The sequence below is a fragment of the Vulpes vulpes genome, chromosome 15 (assembly GCF_048418805.1).
Source record: "Vulpes vulpes isolate BD-2025 chromosome 15, VulVul3, whole genome shotgun sequence".
Taxonomy (NCBI): domain Eukaryota; kingdom Metazoa; phylum Chordata; class Mammalia; order Carnivora; family Canidae; genus Vulpes; species Vulpes vulpes.
This window is the reverse complement of record NC_132794.1, coordinates 74660170-74684048: the sequence shown is the minus strand read 5'-3', so window position 1 is coordinate 74684048 and position 23879 is coordinate 74660170. Positions and strand designations below refer to the sequence as shown.

The window sequence follows — 23879 nt, the reverse complement described above, 5'->3', positions numbered from 1 at the left end:
CACGAGGACCCTAATGTTGGCGCCATCATCTTTACAGTCTTAGGTCTAGGGGCATGAGAAAAATTCCAAGAGGCATTATCTAAGGATAGATCGCCATATCCAGGAAATGTGATTAAAGGCCTAAGACGAGACATATGGTAAAATTAATGTGTTTATCAGAGTGTACTCTGCTTTTACCATCCTATGTGGCATTGGACTGAGTGAGTGCAGCTGTTTCCCTAAGCAGGCACATGTGAATAGCAGTAGACATCCAAACAAAACCAAGAGCCCAATGCAAAATCCAGCCATGAAGTCTGAACACCCTGCAGAATCATTAACAACTTCTTCCCCCTGCAAGTCAGCCTGGGAGTCATTTAAGAGGAAGGACAAAATCAAGAAAACAATCTTAGCAGCAAAAAGAATTAGGAAACAAAGTCAAAGTCAATGCAGTTTCAGGGATCGTGAGCTCTACCTCTCCCAGGCACCTGAGACATATTAATGTCAGTAAATATTTTCAAAGAATGCTAAATCTTTCAGATAGAGTAACACATGGTAGAAAATAGCTATTTCCTCTAATCTGCTGTTATTCCACATTTTCCTTTACTTTGCAAAACACCATGATTCCTTTTTTTTTTTTTTCCATGATTCCTTTTTTAAAAACGATTTTATTTATTTATTCATGAGAGACCCAGAGAGAGAGGCAGAGACAGAGGGAGAAGCAGGCTCCCTACAAGGAGCCCAATGTGGGACTCGATCCCGGATCCCGGGATCAGGACCTGAGCCAAAGGCAGACGCTCAACCGCTGAGCCATCCAGGCATCCCACCATGGTTCTAACTGGTTCATTCAACATCCTTGTGGCTTATGGTCAAGAAGTACATAACAATTTTTGAAGAATCTGTTTTTCTGTGTCCCAGTCCCCACTTGAACATTGGGGTTTTATCACTCACAACCAAGACTTCTAATTAATATATCTACCAAGGAATAGTGCTATATAATGTGACTTCAAATAGTTCCTGATAATCTGGGAGAGGGTGGATATATATAAAAAAGATTGACCGTAACCTGATAACTGAAGTTATTTGAAATTAAGTGATAAGTATAAGGAGCTTATGATTATAAGAACTATTCTTTCTATCTCTACATATGTTAAAGCAAGTGTTAAAAAAAAAAAAAAAAACCTAGCAGGCCTCACACTTAAAGTCCAGCACAAATCACGGCAAACCAAAGAACATTAGAGGTAGACTCAAACATGAACCAGACAATAGCAGACACTCAGAGCAGATCTGCAATACATGAAAACTTTAGCACAAGAGTTCTTTGCACTACATGGGGCTTTTGCTACTAGACCTGAATCTATGAGGGCCTGACCGCATCATGGGGACATAGGCAACCCTGGCTGGCAGATCGCCACCCCAAACTATGCAGAGAAGGTCCAGCAGGGTGCTTCAGCTCCAGGCCAAACAATGGAGTACACATCTCCCTGCTGGAAGAATTTGACCTTCCTCCCATCTCATCACAATAAAGCAGCGATTATCCACAACCAGCAAGAAAGCAAGCGTGTGGCTCAGACAAGGGACTGGGCTACTTCGCCTCTAAAGTTCCCTGACAACTACCGTTGTTCTGACACAACAATATATCTCACAGTTTATAAACACAGCCATGGGTCTGTATCTTAATTTAGGCTAGAGCCACCATCACTTCTGGGATCCTGCCTCCCCCTTGGACGAGAGGTTCTTCACCCCATCTTCTCATTAGAGTCACTTGGGATCTTAGGAAACTCCAGATGCTCAGGCTGCAGCCTAGATCAGTGAAATCACAATCTCTGGGAGTGGGACCCAGGTGTCAGTATTTCTGGAAGGCTCCTCAATGATTCCAATGAGCTGCTAGGGCTAAGAACCATTGCCTCAGGTAGACCTAGATCCATCCGACGCTCACTCACTATTAATCTGTGCCTCACTTCTCTGGGCATTCCCAGCTACTGGTCAGACCACTCTCCCACTTTCTGATCTACTTCTGTGAGCAGATCTCAATCAATCCAGAACCTAGCTCCTTCCTCTTTCTAGTAGTTTCCTAGGGCTCTATGACAAAATACACAAATTCAGTGGCTTGAAACAACAGAAATACACTCTCATAAATTTAGTTGTAGAGGCCAGAAGCCCAAAAGCCAGATGTTGGCAAGTCACACTCTATGCCAGGATCCTTTATTGCCTCTTCTAACTTCTGGTGGTTGCCGACAATCCTTGATGTTACTTGATGTGTGGACACATTACTCAAATCTCTCCCTTCATTGCCACTTGGCATTCTCCCTGTAAGTCTGTGTCCTTTCTTCTTTTCTTATAAGATCCTCATCTTATAGAGAGTTCCTATATGCTCTTCACCCAGTTTCCTCTAATATTAATTCCTATAAAACCATGGTACACCTATAAAAACTAAGGCATCAGGGACGCCTGGGTGGCTCAGCAGTTGAGTGTCTGCCTTTGGCTCAGGGCATGATCCTGGGGTCCTGGGATCAAGTCCCGTGTCAGGCTCCCTGCATGGAGCCTGCTTCTCCCTCTGCCTGTGTCTCTGCTTCTCTCTCTCTGTGTCTCTCATGAATAAATAAATAGAATCTTAAAAAAAAAAAAAAGAAACTAAGAAATTAATACCAGTGTAACACTGTTGACTTCACTCTATACGTCATGCATTTTCACCAGGTATTTCACCAATACCCTTTTCCTGTTCTGGGATCCAAATCAGGGTATCAGTTTCCATTTTACACGATACTTTTCAGAATAAACAGGGTCACAGCTGAGCTCTGATTTCCAGCATCAATACTTCACTTCTGGCCACCTTCCTGAGCTTATCCTCCAGGCTCTCAGCCAGCCTCACGTTTGCATTCGCCTAAACCCATGTTTCATCTCTTCTTCCTTCCTTTTTGGATCTGGTTACCCCAAATCTTTAGTCAAGTTAGTGCTTAATGGTTTTGTGGTCATGGGACCACTTTGAGAATCCGAGAGACGCTACAGACTCTCCTCTGAAGAAAATGCACAGACAAAAAAACATTTTTTTTTAAAATTTATGATAGTCACAGAGAGAGAGAGAGAGAGGCAGAGACACAGGCGGAGGGAGAAGCAGGCTCCATGCACCGGGAGCCTGACGTGGGATTCGATCCCGGGTCTCCAGGATCGCGCCCTGGGCCAAAGGCAGGCGCCAAGCCGCCGCGCCACCCAGGGATCCCCAAAAAAACATTTTGAATCCAACTTCAGAGCAGGTATCGATGCCTCTCTCCTCTTTCCCCAGGGTCCCCACCAAGACATGACTCTCTAGAGTTTGGCTTCCCCGGGCATTGATTTTATAATGAAATCACTACCAAGCCCTCTCCCGAGACAATTTCTCCAGCTCCCAGACATGGCAGCAGCACTTTGCACTCTAGATTTTGGCCAATACCAGGTGTCTTGGCCACTGCATTGGGCCAGCAATGGACACTGAGGGTGGCTGGACTCCCCATGCTGGTCAACTTGACTGCCAGTACTTAACTCCACAAGTTGTGGCCCATTACCAATTTGTAGCCCACTTTCTCTGTGATGGAAGGAATATCCCAGAATTTAACACTTTTCAGTTCAGAAGGCATGTTATCACCTGGGTTGCAACTAAGAAAAGTGACTCTGGGATCCAGGGCAGTATTACCAAGCTCTATCAAAATCAGACCTGCTGCCATTTTGAAATAGCAGGAACCCTGGTACCAAAGACAATGCCTGCCTACGGCATCTCATCTTTGGAAACTCATGTGAAGCCCCCCTACTCCCAACACACACATGAAAGCCAAACAACTGGCAACTCTACAACCCCACACATCTTCTGAAGCTGCCACACAGGCCCTGGAGCAGGTGCCAAGGCAAAGCGAGACTGTCCCCACTCAATCCTCGCAACCTTGGCTTGAACCTCTCGCTACCCCGAGTGCCTCAAACACTGTTCTGTCCCTCTCAGTCATCCTCAGATGCTGCTCCTTTATGGCAATGCCTCATCTGTCAGACTGGTGGTCCAAACGTCATCTGAACCAAACTACCTGCAGGCTCTCCTGTGTCCTGGGGTCACATTCCCTATCACCTCTGAAATCAGAAGCACACCAATTTCTCCAGCATCAGGCAAAAGGAGTAGGGTTGGGGAACAGACAAGAATAATTCCTCCGGACAGGGCTGTGTCTAGTCTTACCTTCTGCAAACGGTTCCCACTCATAAAAGCGGCCCATGAATGGCTTGTTGTTATAGGATGCGCACTGGACCTCCCGGATACTTCTACTGCTTTCTGGACACACCTAATAAAGCAGATATTAAATATGTGGTTAGTGTCTGCATCTTTTCAGAGCCCCAGTCCCCTCCCAGGAGACCTTTCCAACTTTAAACGCCAGTCCTCCTCTACAAAAACCAGCGTTTCTAAAGCTGTGCTGATCACCTGCATCGAAAATTTAAAATGCAGATCCTGAGACTTCATTCCAAGCTTACTAAATCAGAATCTTTGGAAGGACACTAAAATTTTAACAAGCTCCCCGGGTTAAGCTTTTGCACCATAATTTGAAAACCACTAACCGAAACCTTCTGCTCCTGACAAATTGGTCTGCTTGACTCCCCCACAAAGGCCATCCATTTATTTCCATCTGTTTGACTCTGTTCGTGCCATTTCTGTACGTGGGATAATATTCACAGCAACCATGTACAGAATCCTTACCATGTGCAGGTACTACTTTAAACATGTTACACTTATTAATGCATTTAATCCTCACAGTGGCAGTGAGGTCAATCTGATAGTTCTGCAGATTTTTCACAGATAAGCAAACTGAGGCAGAGAGGAAGGAACCACACTGCCAGTGAGGGCAGAGGCTAGATTCAAGGCTAAGTGGTCTGCACCTCAGTGTCCTTTCCATCTGGTCTAGATTCTCTCCACCATCTAATGCCACAGTTCCCAACCTTTAGCATGCAAAAGAATCACCCAGAGATCTCAGGGGAGATGCAAAGTCCTGGGTCCCTCCCCCAAAGATGGTCAGACAGTAAGTCTGGGATGAGGTCCAGGAATCTCTATTTTATCAAATTATCCAGGTAACTCTGAAATACTAGACTACTAAAAGAAAATATCCAGTTCCTTGTGGTTTATTTCTTTCTTATTTATAAATGGTAAATATAAGCAAAGTGTGACATGTGACATGAAATAAATAAATGTGAAATATAATAAGATCAGAACCTCTCATTCAAATGATGGATAAAGCATGATCTATTTTTCAAAGCCTGAGTACACTCTTATTTAAGTGTGTGTGTGTGTGTGTGTGTTTTAATAATCAGAAGGAAAAGAATATGACCTCTTAAATATTAAAAGCCCTGTGTGTAAGAAGTCTCTGGGATAAACTGCTAATAAGGTAGTTCAAAGTGCTGAAGATTTAGAAATAAATCTACTGTTTGTATCAGAAACACCAGGTCTTTTGAAGAGGAGGGAACGAAGGGAGGAATAAAACCAGGTGGAAGGAAGAGCATCTCTTGCTTGATACAGGACAGTCAGGAGAGGCTGCACCCCAGTATAAACACCGGGGTGGTCATAACCCTGCTGCAGCCGGAGCCAAACCATATGGAGCAAGAAGCCACGTGAAGTGGAATGTGGTAGAAACTGGTAGGGAAAAAAGGGGCCCGGTAGATGGACAGGGTGGGCTGAGCTCTGACAGTCAGTGAGAAGCCAACAGGCTGGGGAAGGCTGTCTTCTCAAGCTCTGGAAGCCAGGCTGCTGGAACATGCCTCCCCCACCCCACCCGCCCCAAAAGCAGATCCATGTAGGTGTCCAGCAACACCAGCTGTCTCCATGAAGGATTTGGCACTGAGATGTTTTTGACAGCCCTTAGGCCAGAGCCAGAGTTCAACAAGGATGTGATCAGTTGGGTGATTTGGGAGAAGTCACCATCCATGGAAAGAGAAAGAATCACTAAGTAGTTTGTTAAAAATTAAAAAAATAAAAAGATTCTCTTGGAGCGCCTGGGTGGCTCTGTCGGCTGAGCATCTGACTCTTCATTTCAGCTCAGGTCACCATCTCAGAGTTGTGCTGAGTGTGGAGACTGCTTGAGATTCTTTCCTCCTCCTCCAACTTGCTCTCTCTTTCTTTCAAATAAATAAATAAATAAAAGTTTAAAAAGTATAGATTCTCAGGCCTTATCCCAGTGGGAGGGTAGGGAAACTGCTCAGGAATATATGTTTGAAGAAATCCTCTGCTGATCCTGGCGCAGGCAGCTCGGCACTGGATCGCAGAAGCAATGAAAAGCCACACTCGAGCCTCAACCTTACTCTGTGTTCTTAACATGCAATCACAGAGTTAGAGCAGTGACAATCAAATCCAACCCCTTAATTTACAGATGAGGACACTGAGGACTGGACAAGTGGCACAGCTCACCAGAGGTCACAGTGACAGAGGGACAGAGCCCAGGGTGCTGACCACCCACTCTGGCCAGAATCAGAAACTAGAGATTAGCTACTGGGTTGCATTTTCTCATAATGGGAACAGACCAGAACAAGTGGGCAAGCGTCCTGTTCCTCAAATAACCACACCTATGTAAAGCCAAGCTGCTCGGCAGTGAGGCTCCAGCTAGAAGCCACCCTTAATTAGCCTGGTGGCAGTTATCAGAACTGGAAGCTACTGACCACAAAAACAGCCAGTCTGCTTAACCCCTTTCTCTGCCATCAGCAAAATATGCCAATAGGCTGGACCACGTACCAAAGCATCTGTAGAATCATTTTGAATAGCTCACTACTTGATGATATAAATGTGTATTTCGTGACATGGGAAGCAGTCCACAACCCATTAAGGAAAAAAAAGTGCTAAATGATTATGTGTGTGTGTGTGTATATATACACATGTATGTGTGCACATAGAGAAAGAGAGGTTAAAAGCATCTCTGCAAGGTGGATTATAGATTTTTTTTTCTTTTTACAAAGAAAAGAAAGCTTTTGTTGTATTACATTGTCTAATTTGTTGGCAGTAAATATGTAATAAAAATGTATCATTACTGAGCCCTTCCCAACACTTTGGCCCTTTGCCAGCTTTACATGTGCTTGTAGTTTATAATCCTATGGCACATTATAATGCCCCACTAATGCTCTTACTACATCCATATGCAGTATGGATCCATATGCATGATGGGTCATTCAGGGCACCCTGTCCCAGGTCACCAACAAGTTCTTTATTTATCCAAGGATGGCCTGGTCACCTCCTGAGGCAGGGAAGCTTCCTGTGGCATCAGATCCGCAGTGGGGGGGTCAGGTGCTGAGATGGCAAATCCACCTCCAGTTGCCCAAGGGCAGCTGAGCCCAGCATGTTCCTATGGTATCCAGCACGTGGTGAGCATGGGAAGATGCAGCAGGGGATGACCAGGTGTCCTGGCATGGCCCTGTGTGTTACCCCTGCAAAGACTCACATGACACCCAGTGAGCTGCCAGTTAGAGGGTAGGAGAGGGACTGGGCCAGAAAAATGCAAGGCTCACAGGGGTGAGATGTAGACATGGGTTACTGAGATAAAATTATAGTAAAGGTGAAGAATGCAGAAGCCTGGAGTGATGATGTTAAGAACAGCTAACTTTTGGAGAACCTGGGTGGCCCAGTGGTTGAGCATCTGTCTTTGGCCCAGGGTGTGATCCCAGACCCTGGGATCAAGTCCTGTATCAGGCTCCCTGCAGGGAGCCTGCTTCTCCCTCTGCCTGTGTCTCTGCCTCTCTCTGTGTCTCTCATGAATAAATAAATAAAATCTTAAAAAAAAAAAAAGAAAAGAACAGTTAACTTTTACCCAGCAGTTGCTGAATGCCAAGCATGCCACCACATACACGCTCCTATATATCCTCACAACTATTATGCTCATTTTCTTGATGAGGAAGCCAAGGCAGCAAAAAGTTAAGTGAGCTGCCCAAAGTCATGGCTGAGAAACAACGAAGTCAGGATTTGAACCCAGACTCTTTGGATCTAGAACCCATGCCAGTAACCACCATACCATGGTGCCACCCCCTCAAGACTGGGTGGACAGCAAAGCTGATTTGTCATGGGGCCTTAATCCCTTGCCTAAAGAGTCCTAGAGGCCAAGGCTGGGTTTAGCCTCTGAGGCCTGGTGCAGTGGCAATTGTGGATTGAGGAGGACGAAAACCAAGCAGGGCCAGGGAAATTCTGTTTCATGTCTTTTGTGGGTTACATCTGTTTGTACTTGTCATACTATTATCGGTCTATAATCTCCTCTCATTTTAACAGACTCTCTGAAGTTAAAACTTCCAGGTTACGGATCATTTTACATTTGTTACATTTTAAGTGGGCTGTTTCCTGATGCCACAGACTGAGTCACCCTCATCTTATCAGTAACTCTCTAGTTCACACTGTGAGTTGGCTTTGGGCAGATTTCCTGCAGACACTAATCCTTTCCATGGGCACAGATTCTTGAAATCTTCAGGCCAGAAAAGCAGGACAGGGAAAAAGCTGTGTAGATAGAGATCAGGCTCATGCAGGATGGGGCTAGCAAAGACCAGAGCTTTATTGCCATGTAATGCCTCTGGGAGATAACCTCCCTTTCAAATGACTTCCTTCCATCCAAAAGAGGGAGGGATGTTTCCACTAGTCTCTTATGGGAAAAGAAATAAAGATGTACTTTAATATAATGAGCCAAATCCTTGTAAAGCACTTCAGACCTTATCCAAAGCTCCATTGAGACAATTGCCCAGGGTTGCTATGAGTTACAAGGAGTATTATGGAAACTTGGGCTATGTTCCGAGAGAGACCCCAGTTAATCTATGATGACAACTGCCTGCACCTAACTTCATTGCTTAAGAGTTCATTCTTGGTGATTGCATACTTACCTCTTGATTACTTAATTACTTTCAGTTCCTCAGTCGACTGAAGGGCATCATCCTCAAGCACCAAGGAACATGACTTTGAAGCCTGCCTGTGTCAGACGTGCATTTTTTTTTTTTTTACCCTTTGCATTGCTCTAGATTCTCACAAAACACCAGCTACCAGCAAACAACATGTGATACATTTAACATCCCTTCACTGCCACGAGAAAGTGGCTGTGTGGTCTTGGGCAAAGCACTTCATTTCTCTAAACCCAAATTACTGCATTTCGGTAGCAAGCCCTGCAGCACTCCCACCCAGCAGGGATTTTTGTGAAGATCAACTTAGTAATACATCAATATATCTGGCTCATAATAATGCTCAGTAAATAGTAGCTGAACTGGAATCTAGCTGGACGTCAAAGATGACTCCAGCAGTTCCAGAAGCTTCAAGCGCCTGACAGGTAGGTGTTCTGAGCAAACGTTCCCCTCTCTCTTCCCCAGCTGGAAAAAGGTGTTTTGGTTCCCAGCTGCAGAAAAATGCAACCATGGATCAAAATTTCTTACAAATTATCCAGCACATTTTTCAAATATGTTTCATATCTGCTTTCTCAAGTCACTTGGAACAAATTCAACCTCACAAAAACTCTTGCCACCTGCTACAACTTCTAGCATTCTCTAGTCAGTTAATTGGTTTGTCCAGAAGAGCCAGGTCAAGGTTTTGGACTTAAAACAAAAAAACAAAGTAACCCACCTACCCACCCCACACCCCCTCCACTGCCAATATCTTGAGGTTTTCTTGCCCTCAAACACTTTTTTTCCATATCCAAGTTCATAACGTTCTCCTAGAGAAATGTGTTTCTCTCTCATGCAATACATACATCAGAGACCCAGTGGATGTTAATATGACTAAGCCCATCTATTCAGCCAGGAAAACCACATATTTTTTAAGTACTCTGGATAAACGTTCATATAAATGTAGGCCTATCCCAGGAGTGCTTATTTCTTTCTCTCTCCTTAGGTTTATATACCCCTATGTCTGTAAGAAGATCTAAACAAGAACATCTTTTTCCTAACTAATCAGAAAGTATACAGCCAAATGTAAACTTTTTCAAACATTTAAAACTTCTGCTCCCCCCAGCAGCACATTTAGCATCACATTAGGAAAAGCAGCCTCTTGACCCTCTGCTATCTGCTAGGACAGGGGGAGAAATGCCCTCAAAGGCAAATATTCCCTGTGCCCCTACTACTATGTGTCGGGTGTTGTGCTATGGAGGATACAGAGAAGAACCCCTCGTAATAGTCCCTTCCAGGAATGTCACAGGCCACAGGAGGAAAAATGCATCGGCCAAAACATGTAATGCAAAGAGAAAGATTTGGCAAACCGGGCACTAAATTTCTAATCTTGCAAAGCAAGGAGTTAACTGATCCATCCTAATGTTGATAAATCAAGAAAATAAAAATTGTTAACATGCTATGTGTAATTAAAAATATAACAGAAAATAAAAAGGTGGCTAGCAGGATCAGCAGTGGGAGGAAAGGGGGTCATCTCTTTATCTTTTGGAGAAGCTGACAAAGAGAATTTGATGTTGATGTATCAAGAAGCAGATGTATTAGCATGTGATCAGAGTCACGGAGAGAATGACCCGAGGAACGAAAAATCAAACATGACTGGTTGCAATTACATCTAGGGAGAGGGACTGGGAGATGAGGATATAGCTCTCTGCCACCGTGAAATTTCTTACTATTTGCATTACTTTTTATAATTAGAAGTGACGATTGTGAACAGCTCGTGTGTGTGTGTGTGTGACTCAGACATATCTCAAGTATATGCAATATATTTATATATATGTAAACATTTATGCTAATATTAGTTAATATTGACATATTTAACAAATACCTTTACTATTTATATGTTTACATATATTCACATACATATTTCAATATATATTTATGAAAGGCCACTGACAAAATAAGCAAAAGTCAATAAGTGAACTTTCTATGAGAAATTCCAAGGGGTCTGAGAAGATGGAAAGCAGAAATTGATGCAAAAAGCACTGACACCAGCACGTATTTCCCAGATAAGGAGGCTGGTGATAAACTTACATATCGCGCACCCAGTTAGATGGCCTGTCCATCCCACAACTGGCCCCACTGTTCAAGCAAGCTTCACACCTTACCGAATTGTTCAGAAATCTTGACCTGGCTTATTTGCTAAGATCCTTGTGAAAGCACAGTCTGGAGGTTGTCAGCTGCTCTTTCATTCAACAGGAGACTAGAAATGGGGTAGAAGTAGAACCTGCCTCAAGAGAGCTCAGCTCTATTTGAGATGTGTCCAATATTTTCCCTTCATTTTCACTTACTTGTAGACCGAAACAACTCTACATGGACAAATCCATTGGCTGAAGCCAGTCCCACTCCAGGGAAATTTACTGGAGAGTCACTGATACCAGAACTCATCACATCGATGTTTGCTAAAAGCTGCTTTCAGCCCCAACGGTTTCTCCCATAACGTTAAGTGCACTCTGCCTAAACTCAAGATCGCATCTCCTTTGGTGGTAAAATCATAACCCCCTCCCCACCCTGCACCAGCTGACTCACTCCAGCTTCCGTTCTCCAGAAAGAGCCAGAGTGTCAATGTGCCCTAGAGAGAAAGCACTGAATTCAGAGTGCTTAAGAGTAGAAAGTGGGGAGAGAGACATCTCGGCCTCCGGGACAGAGGGCATAAAGTGTCTTGGTTGTTAATGTACTTAGCAAATAATAATACAAAACCCCAGAAACAGCTAGTAGATCGGGCACCAGAGGGACTGCAATTTGTTGTTCTCCTTCCCCCGCATCCATTAGCCTTATCAAGACTCCACTGCTTTTGCTTCCAACTCTCAGTCTTCCACGAACTTCCACGAAGAAGAAACCTATTTACTTGATTCCTCGAGCACTTATTATTTTTAGGCACACCTGAGAAAGTGCAGGGCTGTGGATAAACCTCCCCATGCTGCCCCGTGCCTCCTGACAACGTACTTGGAGGAAAAGCCACCGCTCACAGGAGAAACATCTGGTTCCACCAAGAGGTCCCCAGAAAGCCCCTCTGATTCCCTCTCCCTAGAAAACCCTCCCCTTACCTGGACAGCCCGCACTTCTCCAGGACACCAAGCCAGGCTCATTTCTACTGTCCGGAGGACTTCAGAGTGCCTCACAGCAGTGCAGTGGTGCCCGTGCTCTATACCTGTCATGATCTGTTTATGAGTCTCTCCCACTGGACAGCACTTAGAGCCAGAGCTTGCTTTAATCTCAGCGTCCCTGACCCACAGCCTAACACCTGACCCCACCATCGATGTCAATGCTGTGTTTATGGACGTCAAGTAAGAACCCACACTAGCGAGTGACCTGGAGTGTTGTACCCGTAGACATCAAAGATTGGTGTCTGCTCTAAAAGACCATAAGAGGGCGGCTCAGTGATTGAACATCTGCTTTAAGCTCAGGTCATGATCCTGGGGTCCTGGGATGGAGTCCTGCATTGGGTTCCCCGCAGGGAGCCCTCTTCTCCCTCTGCCTGTGTCTCTGCCTCTCTCTCTGTGTCTCGCATGAATAAATAAATAAATCCGTTAATAAATAAATAAAAGACCATAAGAGTCTCTATTTATACTGGGGCTTGTCACCTTAACTTCCTCATATACAATGTAAGCAAGAAAAAAAACAGAAAAAACCCTTCTTTATTTTTAAAGCCTACATGCAGAGGCCACAAGGGCTGCATTTATTATTGATTTTATACTATTGATTTATACTATTTCATAGAGGCCATCTTAATAGGAGTCACAGTCCTAAAGTCACACTAGATGTTTAAAATTCCCAGATGACATCACAAAGTAGGGCTTCACATTAAACACGCACATTGGAGGGTGTTAAAGCATTCACTGGCAGGAGCTTATCTCTGGTTTCACTTTCTCATCACTTTACACCTGACCCAAGGGCGATTGCTTGGAAGCTACATCACAGCTGACATGTTGGGGCTCTCAGCAACCGTGTTTTATTACTGGGTGAAGGGAAAGGACCCTGAACCCCGGAGGACAAAAGGGGACTCTGAGCAAGTCTGATCACTTCAATCATAATTTCATGACCAAGTGCTTAGAAAGTGCCATGGGAGACTTTGCTCTGCTCCAAGCTCTGGAGGGGCACGCAAGCCACATATGCCACGTTTACTCATCCAGGTCAACGTACCATATTTCCTAATGTGTCAGCTCCTCATGTGCATGATCAACCCTGTGGAACAGGTGTTCTTACTCTCCCTGCCTCCCAGATGGTCCCAGGGAGTTCAGCACCTTGCCCATGGAAATGGGGGCTCAAATCCAGCACAGCCTGCTTCCAAGCCTCCTGTTTCAGACCACCCTGCAACCTAACCTCCAATCAAACCAGTTGATTAGAATCACTTTCTGACTATGCGCTGTGTTTTTGCAAGTTTCTCACGCATCGATCTCATGTATGAAAGTCAAGCCAGGCCCACGTGAAATCTCTGTATTTCGAGATGCTAAAGACCAAACTGCCCACTACAGCTGTGATTATTTAAAGTGGATAGAAGGAGGGATGCCTAGATGGCTCAGTGGTTGAGAGTCTGCCTTTGGCTCAGGGCGTGATCCCGGGGTCCTAGGCTCCCTGCAGGGAGCCTATTTCTCCCTCTGCCTCTGTCTCTGCCTCTCTCTGTGTCTCTCATGAATGAATTAATGAATGAATGAATGAATGAATAATTTTTAAAATGAAGTGGAGAGGAGGAGGCCAGAGGGAAAGGAAGGAGGGGCCCTACTATCTAACAAGCATCACGGCACCTAAGACTCTGGCACAATCTTGCCTCCCTGTCTTTGACTAAGTGGTTTTCTTTTGCCCCCAAATACCCTTTTCTCTCTTTCAGCCATTCTTTGAAACCCAGCTCAACTGTTCCCTCCTCAGTGGAGTCTTCTCCAACCCAGAGGCCTCCTGCTTGGTTCCCCCAGAGCAGCTCCCCTACCCCAAGTGCCCAGCACTGGGTGTGATGACATCCAGGCTGCTGCATTGGGCACCTTCTCTGCCACTGGACCACAAGGATGTTGAGGGAGGGACTGTGACCAGTGAGGAGATACTGCTCCGAGATCTGGAAGCCTGTAAAACCATTTTCCCTAATTCACATCACCCCTTATATGCACTAACCATTCATCTCACAACTGTGAACTCTACTGCGGGGTAGTCTTAGAAAGTGGGGTATTCCATCAAGAACTTGGGTGGGATCTCCCAGGCCTTTGGTGTAAGGAATGGCGTTCTGAAATCAGGGTATGCTTCCAACCTGCCCCGGCCTACCTCCCCTTCTTTCTCTTCTCCCAGATGGGAACTGGGAGAGATCTCTAAAGGCACGTATTTCTTTTACCTCCTTGGAGGAGACGTAAGTGATAACCTGGATACCCTATTAGACAAGTATGATTTTTCACAATACTGCCCTTCACTTCTTTCCTCTTGGAGTAGGAAGAGGTACACAATTTGGAGATTCAGGTTATCTCTTCATGTTCCCCACTGAGGGGGCGGGAGGGACAGGTAAATGTCTACATGAGGTCATCCATGCTAAGGTGCCAGAGCACATGGGTCCATGCAGGAAGTGTGCAAGACCCAGGACAGCAGGACTGAAATGGCTGTCTTCAGAAAGGCCTGCTTACAAGATTGGTCCTTGGCTGGCATCTGGGAACTCGGATTTCCTAAGGGTTTCCATCACTCCCGAAGTGATGAGAGTGACTTGCTGTGCCCAAACTATTTGCATTAGCAATACGGTTTATGTTGAACACCTGCTTTCTTACTGGGAGTCTGGAATTTTGGTATGTGGCAGGCAGAGGGGGCCTATGTGACCAGCCCCCAATAAAACACTTGGGCACAGAGTCTCTAATGAGCTGTCCTCGTAGACAACACTTCACACGTGTTGTCACAACTCATTGCTGGGAGAATGAAGCACCCCCCCTGTGAGACTCCACTAGGAGAGGACTCCTGGAAGCGTGTGTCTGGTTTCCTCTAGATTTTGCCTCACGTGCCTTTCTCTTTGCTGATATTTCTCTGTACCCTTTTGTTGTAATAAATCACAGCTGTTGAGTCCTCCCAACAAATCATCAAACCTAGCAGAGGTCTGAGGGACCCCTAACACAGAGAGTTTTAAGGTGTTCGTGGGGGAGAGGGGTGGCCCAAGTGCCAAGAAGCCATGGGCTTATAAAAAGAAGATAGGCAGTAATGGGACCTCTAAGGAATGACACCTCTCAATAAGGTAAGTAGGATGGGACTTGGGATGATGGGGTGCGCTGGGGAGGACACTGTGTGAAATGTTACAGCCAAGAGAAGGGAACTAAAGCTGTATAATCCTTTGTCGGCATTCACCTCCCCGTCCTGGGCTTGAGATGTGACTTTGCTAGCTGTCAAATGATGGCAGACATCCTAAATTCACAAGAATTTTCTAAAATTCCTCACAATTCAGTGTCCTTAGTAGTGGAGTCATCCCAGCCCCCAGAGAAGCCACAATATCTACATAGAGAGAGGTGGCCCTGCTGTCAGTAGCACAGACCTGGCAAAATGTTCACACTTGAAAAATGTAGGTGAAGCGAGAGAAATACTAAGTAGATCTCAGGTTCAGTACATGTCAAATGCCTTCTCTCTTTTTCATTCTCTTTATGGTTTATGTGATCTTCAAATTTAAGAAACATACTAGTTAGTCCATGAGAGAATGTGTTCTACATTAGAAATGAATTCATTTAATTTATTTGTTCTAAAGATTTTAAGTTTTTAAGAGAGACATAGAGTGGGGGAGGGGCAGAGGGAGAAGGGGAGAGAGAATCTTAAGCAGGCTCTGTGGCCAGCGTGGAGGCCATCACAGAGCCACGGGGCTCAGTCTCACGACCCTGAGATCGTAACCTGAGTTGGAACCAAGAGTTGGATGCTTAAGCTACTGAGCCACCCAGGCAACCCCTGAATTCGTTGCATTTTTGATTTTTTAAAAGATTTAATTTATTTATTCATGAGAGACCAGAGAGAGAAAGGCAGACACAGGCAGAGGGAGAAGCAGGCTCCATGTGAGGAGCCCGATGTGGGACTCGATCCCGGGTCTCTAGGACCATGCCCTGGGCCAAAGGCAGACACTCAACAGCTGAGCCACCAGGCATCCCATTATTTTAAAAGGATAGTAATGATATTCAAGGACAGGGACCATGTATGATCACGGACACAAGTATTTCTTTTTGATTTATAAAGCCCTGTCTTAACATCTCCTCATTTGATCCTCTTAATGACCCTACAAGACAGATAATACAACTCTTCTTTTATCTTCTATAGCACCTGCTCTGTTACAAGGCAGTGATGCTTAATAAAGACTTAATGGTTGACTGATTAGCAATGGCTTTAGAAAAATCACTGCTGTACAAAAATTAATAATTCCTGAAGTCTGTCAGTGGAAGAACAGGCTAAAGAGCAATCCAGGCATTCAGAGGAATTATTAAAATCACAAATTAAGTCATTTCTATGGACTCTATAGCAGGAAATATGTTTTTAATGAGGAAATTGAAGCTAATATGTAACAGCTGTCCTGTTGCCCAGTAACGGAATATTAAGGCAGATTAAATTATTAATTAAAAATATAGCAACTTGGAAATTTCACCTTTGGACATTCTCTTATTTCTTTCTCCTTTACACAGTCTTTAAGCTGATATTTAAAAACACACACACACACACACACACACACATTTGGTCATCTCATGTAGTTTCCATTTATAATTTTCCTTGCTACTGCTTAGCAATGGAACCTTCAGCAAGTTATTCACTATCAGACTTTTTTCATCAATAATATCCCAAGTGCTCCCGCCAGGAACAGCAGGAGACTGACTGGAACATATTGATGCTAGTCACACCTGCCCCCCTCCCAACTCCCACTTCTTGAAGCACCACCACCTTAGGCCCTAAATTAGCCAAATTGCCCTTGACCAACACCAACCCAGGCACAAAGGATAAATATTGTTGATAAAAAGCCACTGAGAATGTGGAGGTGGTCTGATATGCAGCAAAAGGGACTGTCAAATAGACATGGCCAACAGGCACATGAGAAAATGCTCTGCATCACTGGCCATCAGGGAAATACAAATCAAAACCACAATGAGATCCCACCTCACACCAGTGAGAATAGGGAAAATTAACAAGGCAGGAAACCACAAATGTTGGAGAGGATGTGGAGAGAGGGGAACCCTCCTGCACTGTTGGGGGGAATGTGAACCAGTGCAGCCGCTCTGGGAAACTGTGTGGAGGTTCCTCAAAGAGTTAAAAAATAGAGCTACCCTACAACCCAGCAATTGTATTGCTGGGGATTTACCCCAAAGATACAGATACAATGAAACACCGGGACACCTGCACCCCGATGTTTATAGCAGCAATGTCCACAGTAGCCAAACTGTGGAAGGAGCCTTGGTGTCCATCGACAGATGAATGGATAAAGAAGATGTGGTCTATGTACACAGTGGAATATTCCTCAGTCATTAGAAACGACAAATACCCACCATTTGCTTCGACGTGGATGGAACTGGAGGGTATTATGCTGAGTGAAGTAAGTCAATCGGAGGACAAAGATTATATGGTCTCATTCATTTGGGGAATATAAAAAATAGTGAAAGGGAATAAAGGGGAAGGGAGAAAAAAATGAGTGGGAAATATCAGAGAGGGAGACGGAACATGAGAGACTCCTAACTCTGGGAAACGAAGTAGGGGTGGTAGAAAGGGAGGTGGGCGGGGGGTGGGGTGACTGGGTGACGGGCACTGAGGTGGGCACTGACGGGATAAGCACTGGGTGTTATTCTGTATGTTGGCAAATTGAACACCAATAAAAAATAAATTAAAAAAAAGAACTTAACAACAAAAAAAGGGACTGTCAATAAGTGTTTCAAAAAGTCATTCCTTAGTCACTTAAGTAACAGCCCCATGAAAGTGAGAAGAATGAGAAGTATCCACGGAGAATGCCCGGCGAGAGGACAGAGGGAGAGGAGATAGGCGGGTGTAGGAACGTGGGCCTGCAGGCCTGGAAGACTGCGGCCTCTGGGTCTCCCAGAAGGGGCGGCGGCCACCCCGGCCGGCGTGAGGCCGCGTGTACTCACGTTGGTGTTGCACAGCTTGTACTGCCGATAGGCCCCAATGCAGGAGATGGCAGCAGACCGCGCAGGCTGCGAGAAGCTCCGGGCTGCCCCCATGCCGTGGCTGCTGCTGGTTTCCAGGCCGTGGAAGAGTCCGGAAGCTGCGGGAAAGCCTTGGTCGTGAGTCAAAGGCAGCTGGTAGACGGAGGCCTCGGAGGCCTGCAGCCCGGAGCGGGGGCCGCTGTCGCTCTGGTGCCGAGGCCCCCGCTGGGGAGCCTGGTGGGCCGGCGCGCCGTAGCCGTGGCCAGGACCAGACGCCTCGGGGGCCCCGGGCGGCCGGGACGAGGCTCTCTGCCTGCGAAGCCTCTGTGGTGGGTGCGCGGAGTCGGTCTGCAGCGGCAAGATATACGGGGCCTTGCCGTAGCCGTACTTGCCAGGGCCGATGGGACCGCGGGTCCTGCTCCTAAGGAAAGACGCACAAGAGGAGACGCGTGAGTCACAGGAAGGTCCATGTTAACCTACAAACTGTGACCCCTGATGGAGGGGACCGGGTAGGGACGGAAACTCTGGGAGCGTGCCTATGGTGGCACGTGGAGGCAGAGGGAAGGGGACGTCCTGTCCTGGAGGCTGGCACAGGGGGGCTCCACGGAGGCTGGAAGGTAGAATGAAGGTGGGCGATGTGAGTGGTGGAAAGTGAGGTTGGCACCGTAAGCTGTGGGCAGTACGTGACTTATGGCAGGGCCTCCGGACCCGGTCATAGGCTGTAGGGAGCCCCTGAAGGTTTTCTGAGAAGTATATGATTGTAATTTCGGCCACAGCAACTTCCTGTTCATTTGTTTTCTCTGAAAATAATTTGTGGGTTTGTTTTTTGTTTTCTGTGTGTTTTTTTTCTCTCTCACTCAACTGTGCCTGATATTTCAGACCAGTTTCCATTACCCTTCATGCCCAAATAGCTTTTCCAGGTAAGTGGAACTTAGAGCCAAGCAACCACACCCCAATGTAGATCTGACGCCTGACTTGCACTGGGTCAGACTTAATCCCTGAAGAGGAGGCGAAACAGTTGGATACTCTACACTGAACAGTGGGTGGACGGGCATATCTTCGTGTTGGTACCATCTTTAGATTTTGTCAAGACCTGTTGGTTGCCTTGTGAGACCTTAGAAAAAATCACATAAAGAATTGTATGCTGGTATATGTTTAATAACTGTTTTCCAGGGAGGAGAAAGCCCTGATTTGTGGCATTTTCCTACATCCAGGGCATAAATGCTTCTACCATGACTCATCGCGAGGCACCATTATAAAGATACAATCAGCTCTAGTGAATGGGATAGAATAGTTCCAGCAGACCGTTGCGTGTAAATTTATTGCACAACTACTGTTTATAAAACACAGAGCTAGGAATGGTCAAAATATAAAAGTGAGTCAGATATGGTTCCCAAGTCCCCAATCTTACAACCTGAAAGCAACCAGAACATAACACAAGGTGGGATCCGGCCTTGCGAGCAACAGCACGCGGTGGTTTGAGAATTCTGAGATGGAGAGGAAGCATCTCTGTCTGTAGGGATGTGAGAAGGGTTTCAGGGTCACTGGTCTGAGCTGGGAGCAAGGTTCCAAAACTCTGTGCAAGGACCTGAAGAAATAATTTCTTACTTCTTTGTAAAATGTCTGAGCTGGATCTAATGACCATGAAGGTCATTCCAACTCTAAAATTATATGCTTCCATAATAATTAATTCTACATTTATGTAAAATTGGAAATGTGCCCAAGGGTTTCTACAGGATGGCCCCATTAAAATAAGCACATTAAAATAGCAATCAAGGTGAAACACTAATTTCTGTCCTCGTGAGGAAATTCTTTCTTCACTCTATGTAACCACTGAATGTAAAATTTAACAGACCACAACTAATTATTAACATCTTTATCACTAATTGCACCTTCATTCTTAGCTGATAGGGTTTTGAATTAAACTGCGCTACAGTGTTTATTTTGCCTTTAGGCATTTCGCGATTAATCTTGGCAACGCTAGGGACTCTGTTAATGATGGGGGAATCCAGCGTGCTGCTTTAAGAGACACAATTAAGAAGTTAGTCTTAAAGATATATATAACTTGGATGTAGTTTGCCTTTTTCTTTCTTGTGGCAGGCCAGGTAAAATGAATGACATCATGTAAAGGCGAGGGAAAGAATTTCTGTGTGTATGTCTTTTCCTTTTAAGATCTGAAAGCCTACCAGAAATTCCAGCCTCAAAGTAAGTGCCAGGTGGAGATGCCAGCTGAAGGTAATAGAGAAATGAGGACACGTGAAGCAGTGCTTCTCAGACGTGGCTGTGCAGAGGAATCAACTAGGGATCTCGTGCGAGGCAGACTCTGATTTGATTGGTCTGGGGTGGGGCCTGAGACTCTGCATTTCCAACAAGTTCCCAGGTGCTGCTGGTGCTGCTGGTCCAGAGTCCCATAGCTTTGATGAATTGAAATTCCAAACCAAAAGATGAGAACGCAACCATAAAAGTGATCATTTTTTCAAAAGATTTGTTATGTACTTGAGGGAGAAAGAGAATGCTCAAGTGCATGGGCATGGGGAGGGGCAGGGAGAGAGGGAGAGAGAAACTCAAGCGGACTCCCAGCACGGGCTCCATGTCACGACCCTGAGATCATGACCTGAGCTGAAACCAAGAATCAGATGCTTAACTGCACCACCCAGGCACCCCAAGAGTGATCATTTTTAATGGAGAATAACATCTACAAAATTTTCTTAGGACCTAACAGCAATCTGCTGGCCTGGGCCAGGCTACAATGCTGCAGCTCACCTAGCGAGGGCTACTGAACCAGGACTGACTTGATCCTGCCCTTAGGGGAACAGAGGCAGCAGAGAGATAAGCTACTGTTGGCTGATGACTTGAGTAAGCATCTTTCCAAAGGCTGCCCATCATCCCAAGGAGGCACGATACACAGGTGTTGATGGATATTTTTGTATTCACACTGCCTTACAGAGCCTTGGCCTAAACTGGAGAACCATTCAAAACCCACGGGAGTAGCAGCACCACTGGAAAGATGATGTTTCAAAAACACATGACCAGCTAACTGATAAACAGGCTAACAAGAATGAGCAGCTGGTCAGGGTATGACTGTGAGAGATATGATTTATGAATATTTGAGTTGGGACCCTGGAACGAGGGGCAGACTAATCCCCACTTGGCTAAGGGAGCATGTGTTTTCCTCACAGTGGTCAGAACTCATCATCCTGATGGTTCAGGATGGCCTCTTCCCCACCAGGACAGGGTCCATCTGGCCACTTGCAGGGTGGCCTCCTCAAACTGGGCAGATCTATGCAGAGTTGGGGTGATGAGTACAGATGCGGCCAAGGGAGAGTGTGTGGTCAGTTAGCCCTTCAGGGGTTAGCATGTGGTAGGTACCTGGGAAGCCGTAAGGTTAGTTGGTTCTGTTTGGTCATAGCACATCTTTGGGATTTTACATTGGACTCCTCACTTGTCAAATTTTGGAAACGTGGGTCTTGAGAAAGAAACAGAAAAAGGCCAGTTTGGCCACCTAGGCCTAGGTGTGAGCACAGCATAGTGATTCATGACTTGAACTCTGAAGCCAGATTTCCTGATTGGAATCCCAGCTCCGCCAGTTACTAACTTATGCAACTTTGGGTAAGTGGCTCAGTCTTCTGATAATTCAGTTTCTTTAAACGGGGCCAGGACTAGGGAGAGGCCAGCGAGGTACACAGGATGCAGCATTTAAAGGTTGCCCCGGTGCTGGTAGAATCTGAGAGTGAGGTCTCCTTGAATGTTGTGCCCCAGGGCTTCACTGTAGGCCCAGTCCTGCCCTGTATGCATTTATAAACAAAGACAATGATAGTACCTTCCTTACAGGTTGTTGTAAGGAATAAACAGTAAGAGCAAAAGACCCAAATGATGCCTATCACAGAGCATGCATGGTATAGGTATGTGCTTTAAAGGAAAAAAAAAGTTCTAGCTTGGCCGCTTAGTTTGGCAAACAACGCACCATCCGTTTTTCTTACCTATAAAATGGGAGTATGCCCACCAGGAGGGCTAAAATAGAGAGGACAGATAATAGCAAGTGTCGGGAGGATGCAGAGAAACTGGAACCTCGCACATTCCTGGAGGGAATGCAAAATGGTGCAGTCACTTTGGAATGCTACCTGCAAGCTCCTCAAAAAAGTTAAATGTAGTGTTACCATATGACCCAACAATTCCAATCTTAGCTATATACCCGATAGAAATGAAAATATATATCCACACAAAAACTTGTATGTGAATGTATATAACAGCCTTCTTCATAACAGCTAGGAAACAGAAACAACCCAAGTCCATCACGTGATGAACGGACAAACAAAACATAGTGTATCCAAAGAATGGGTTATTATTCAGCCATAAAAAGGATGGAGTACTGAGATGCGCTACAACAGAGATGAGCCTCAAGAACACTCAAAGTGAAAGAGGCCAAAATGAAAGGCCACATATCATACTGATGTGTACTACCCAGAACAGATGAATCCACAGAGAAAGAAGGGAGATTACACAATAGCCAAACTATAGAAAGAGCCCAAATCCCCATCGCCTGATGAACAACGATGTGCTATATATACACAATGGAATATTGCTCAGCCATCAAAAAGAATGAAATCTTGCCATTTGCAATGACATGGATAGAACTAGAGTGTGTTACGCTAAAGCAAAATAAGTTAGAGAAAGACAAATACCATATGATTTCACTCATGTGGAATTTAGGAAACAAAATGGATGAACATAAGCAAGGGCGGAATAGGAGAGGAAGAGAAATAATGAGAGACTCTTGATGGATAGAGAACGAGCTGAGGGTTGATGGAGGAAGGTGGGGAGGGGAGGAGATAGATAACTGATGGGTATTAAGGAGGGCACTTGTTGTGATGGGCACTGAGCGCTGTATGTAAGCGATGAACCACTGAATTCTGTTCCCAAAACCAATACTGAACTGTATGTCAACTAACTAGAATTTAAATTTAAAAAATAAATAACAATTTAAAGAAAGTTCAGCAGATGCCAGGAGGGGAGGGAAAATCAGGAGGGAGGGAAAAATTGGGAGTGACAGCTGAAGGGTATGGGGTTTCTTTTTGGGGTGATGGAAATGTTCTGTAATTAGACAGTGGTGATGGTTGCACAGCCTGTGAATATAATAAAAACCACTGAATTTTACACTTTATTTTTTAAGTATGTTTTTAAAGATTTATTTATTTATGTTAGAGAGAAAAAGCCCTAGGACAGGAGGAGGGGCAGAGGAAGAGGGAGAAGCGGACTCCCCACTCAGCAGGGAGCCCGACAAGGGGCTCCATCCCACAACCCTGGGATCATGACCCGAGGCCAAATGAAGAGTCGAATGCTTAACTGATTGAGCCACCCAGGCGCCCCACTGAATTACACACCTTAAATGATTGGTCTTATGGCATATTAATTATATCTCAATAAAGCTGTTACTTTTTTTAAAAATTAGGCCATGAATTATTCGTGTCTTACCTACTTACAATGGTATCATAAAGATCAAATTGAGGTTATCAATAGGAATGCATGTTTTGAACCTGAAGGCAGTTTTTGTCATTTTGTCTTCCAGCATTTGCTCCACAAACCTTCACTGAGCAGATTCTAGGAACATCTACTGAGCATGATGTGTAATGTTTTCGGGCCCTGATAACATAAATAAATGCTTCCCTCCCCCACAGGATGGCTCAGTGACAAGAACTTGACAGTAAGGGCTCTGACACCAGGTTCCGGTCCCAGATCTTCCAGTGACCTACTGTGGGTGTCTGGGAAATTGTTGTTTCTTGAGATAATGGATGGAAATAGCATTTTGGAAAGGGTAATAAGTACATAAAATGTTCTTCCTTACGACGGGCTGACTGCCATCCCAGGGCCTCATTATGTGTGATGCCGGGCAGCTTTGTGACGTGAGGCCCGGCCAGTGCGATGATTCCAGCACAGACACCACAT

The 23879-nt window shown here is 45.2% G+C and overlaps 1 protein-coding gene across 3 annotated transcripts in view; it reads right to left on the bottom strand.

Moving 5' to 3' along the window:
* Nucleotides 1-23879, bottom strand: part of THSD4 (thrombospondin type 1 domain containing 4) — a 577007-nt gene that overhangs the window by 445396 nt on the left and 107732 nt on the right. For all 3 annotated transcript variants that reach the window (XM_072739053.1, XM_072739054.1, XM_072739055.1), the window contains 2 exons: nt 17919-18357; nt 4172-4274 (listed from right to left, as the gene is read on the bottom strand). In XM_072739053.1, the coding sequence (XP_072595154.1) occupies nt 4172-4274; nt 17919-18357 (542 nt within the window). The remainder of the gene's footprint in view (nt 1-4171; nt 4275-17918; nt 18358-23879) is intronic.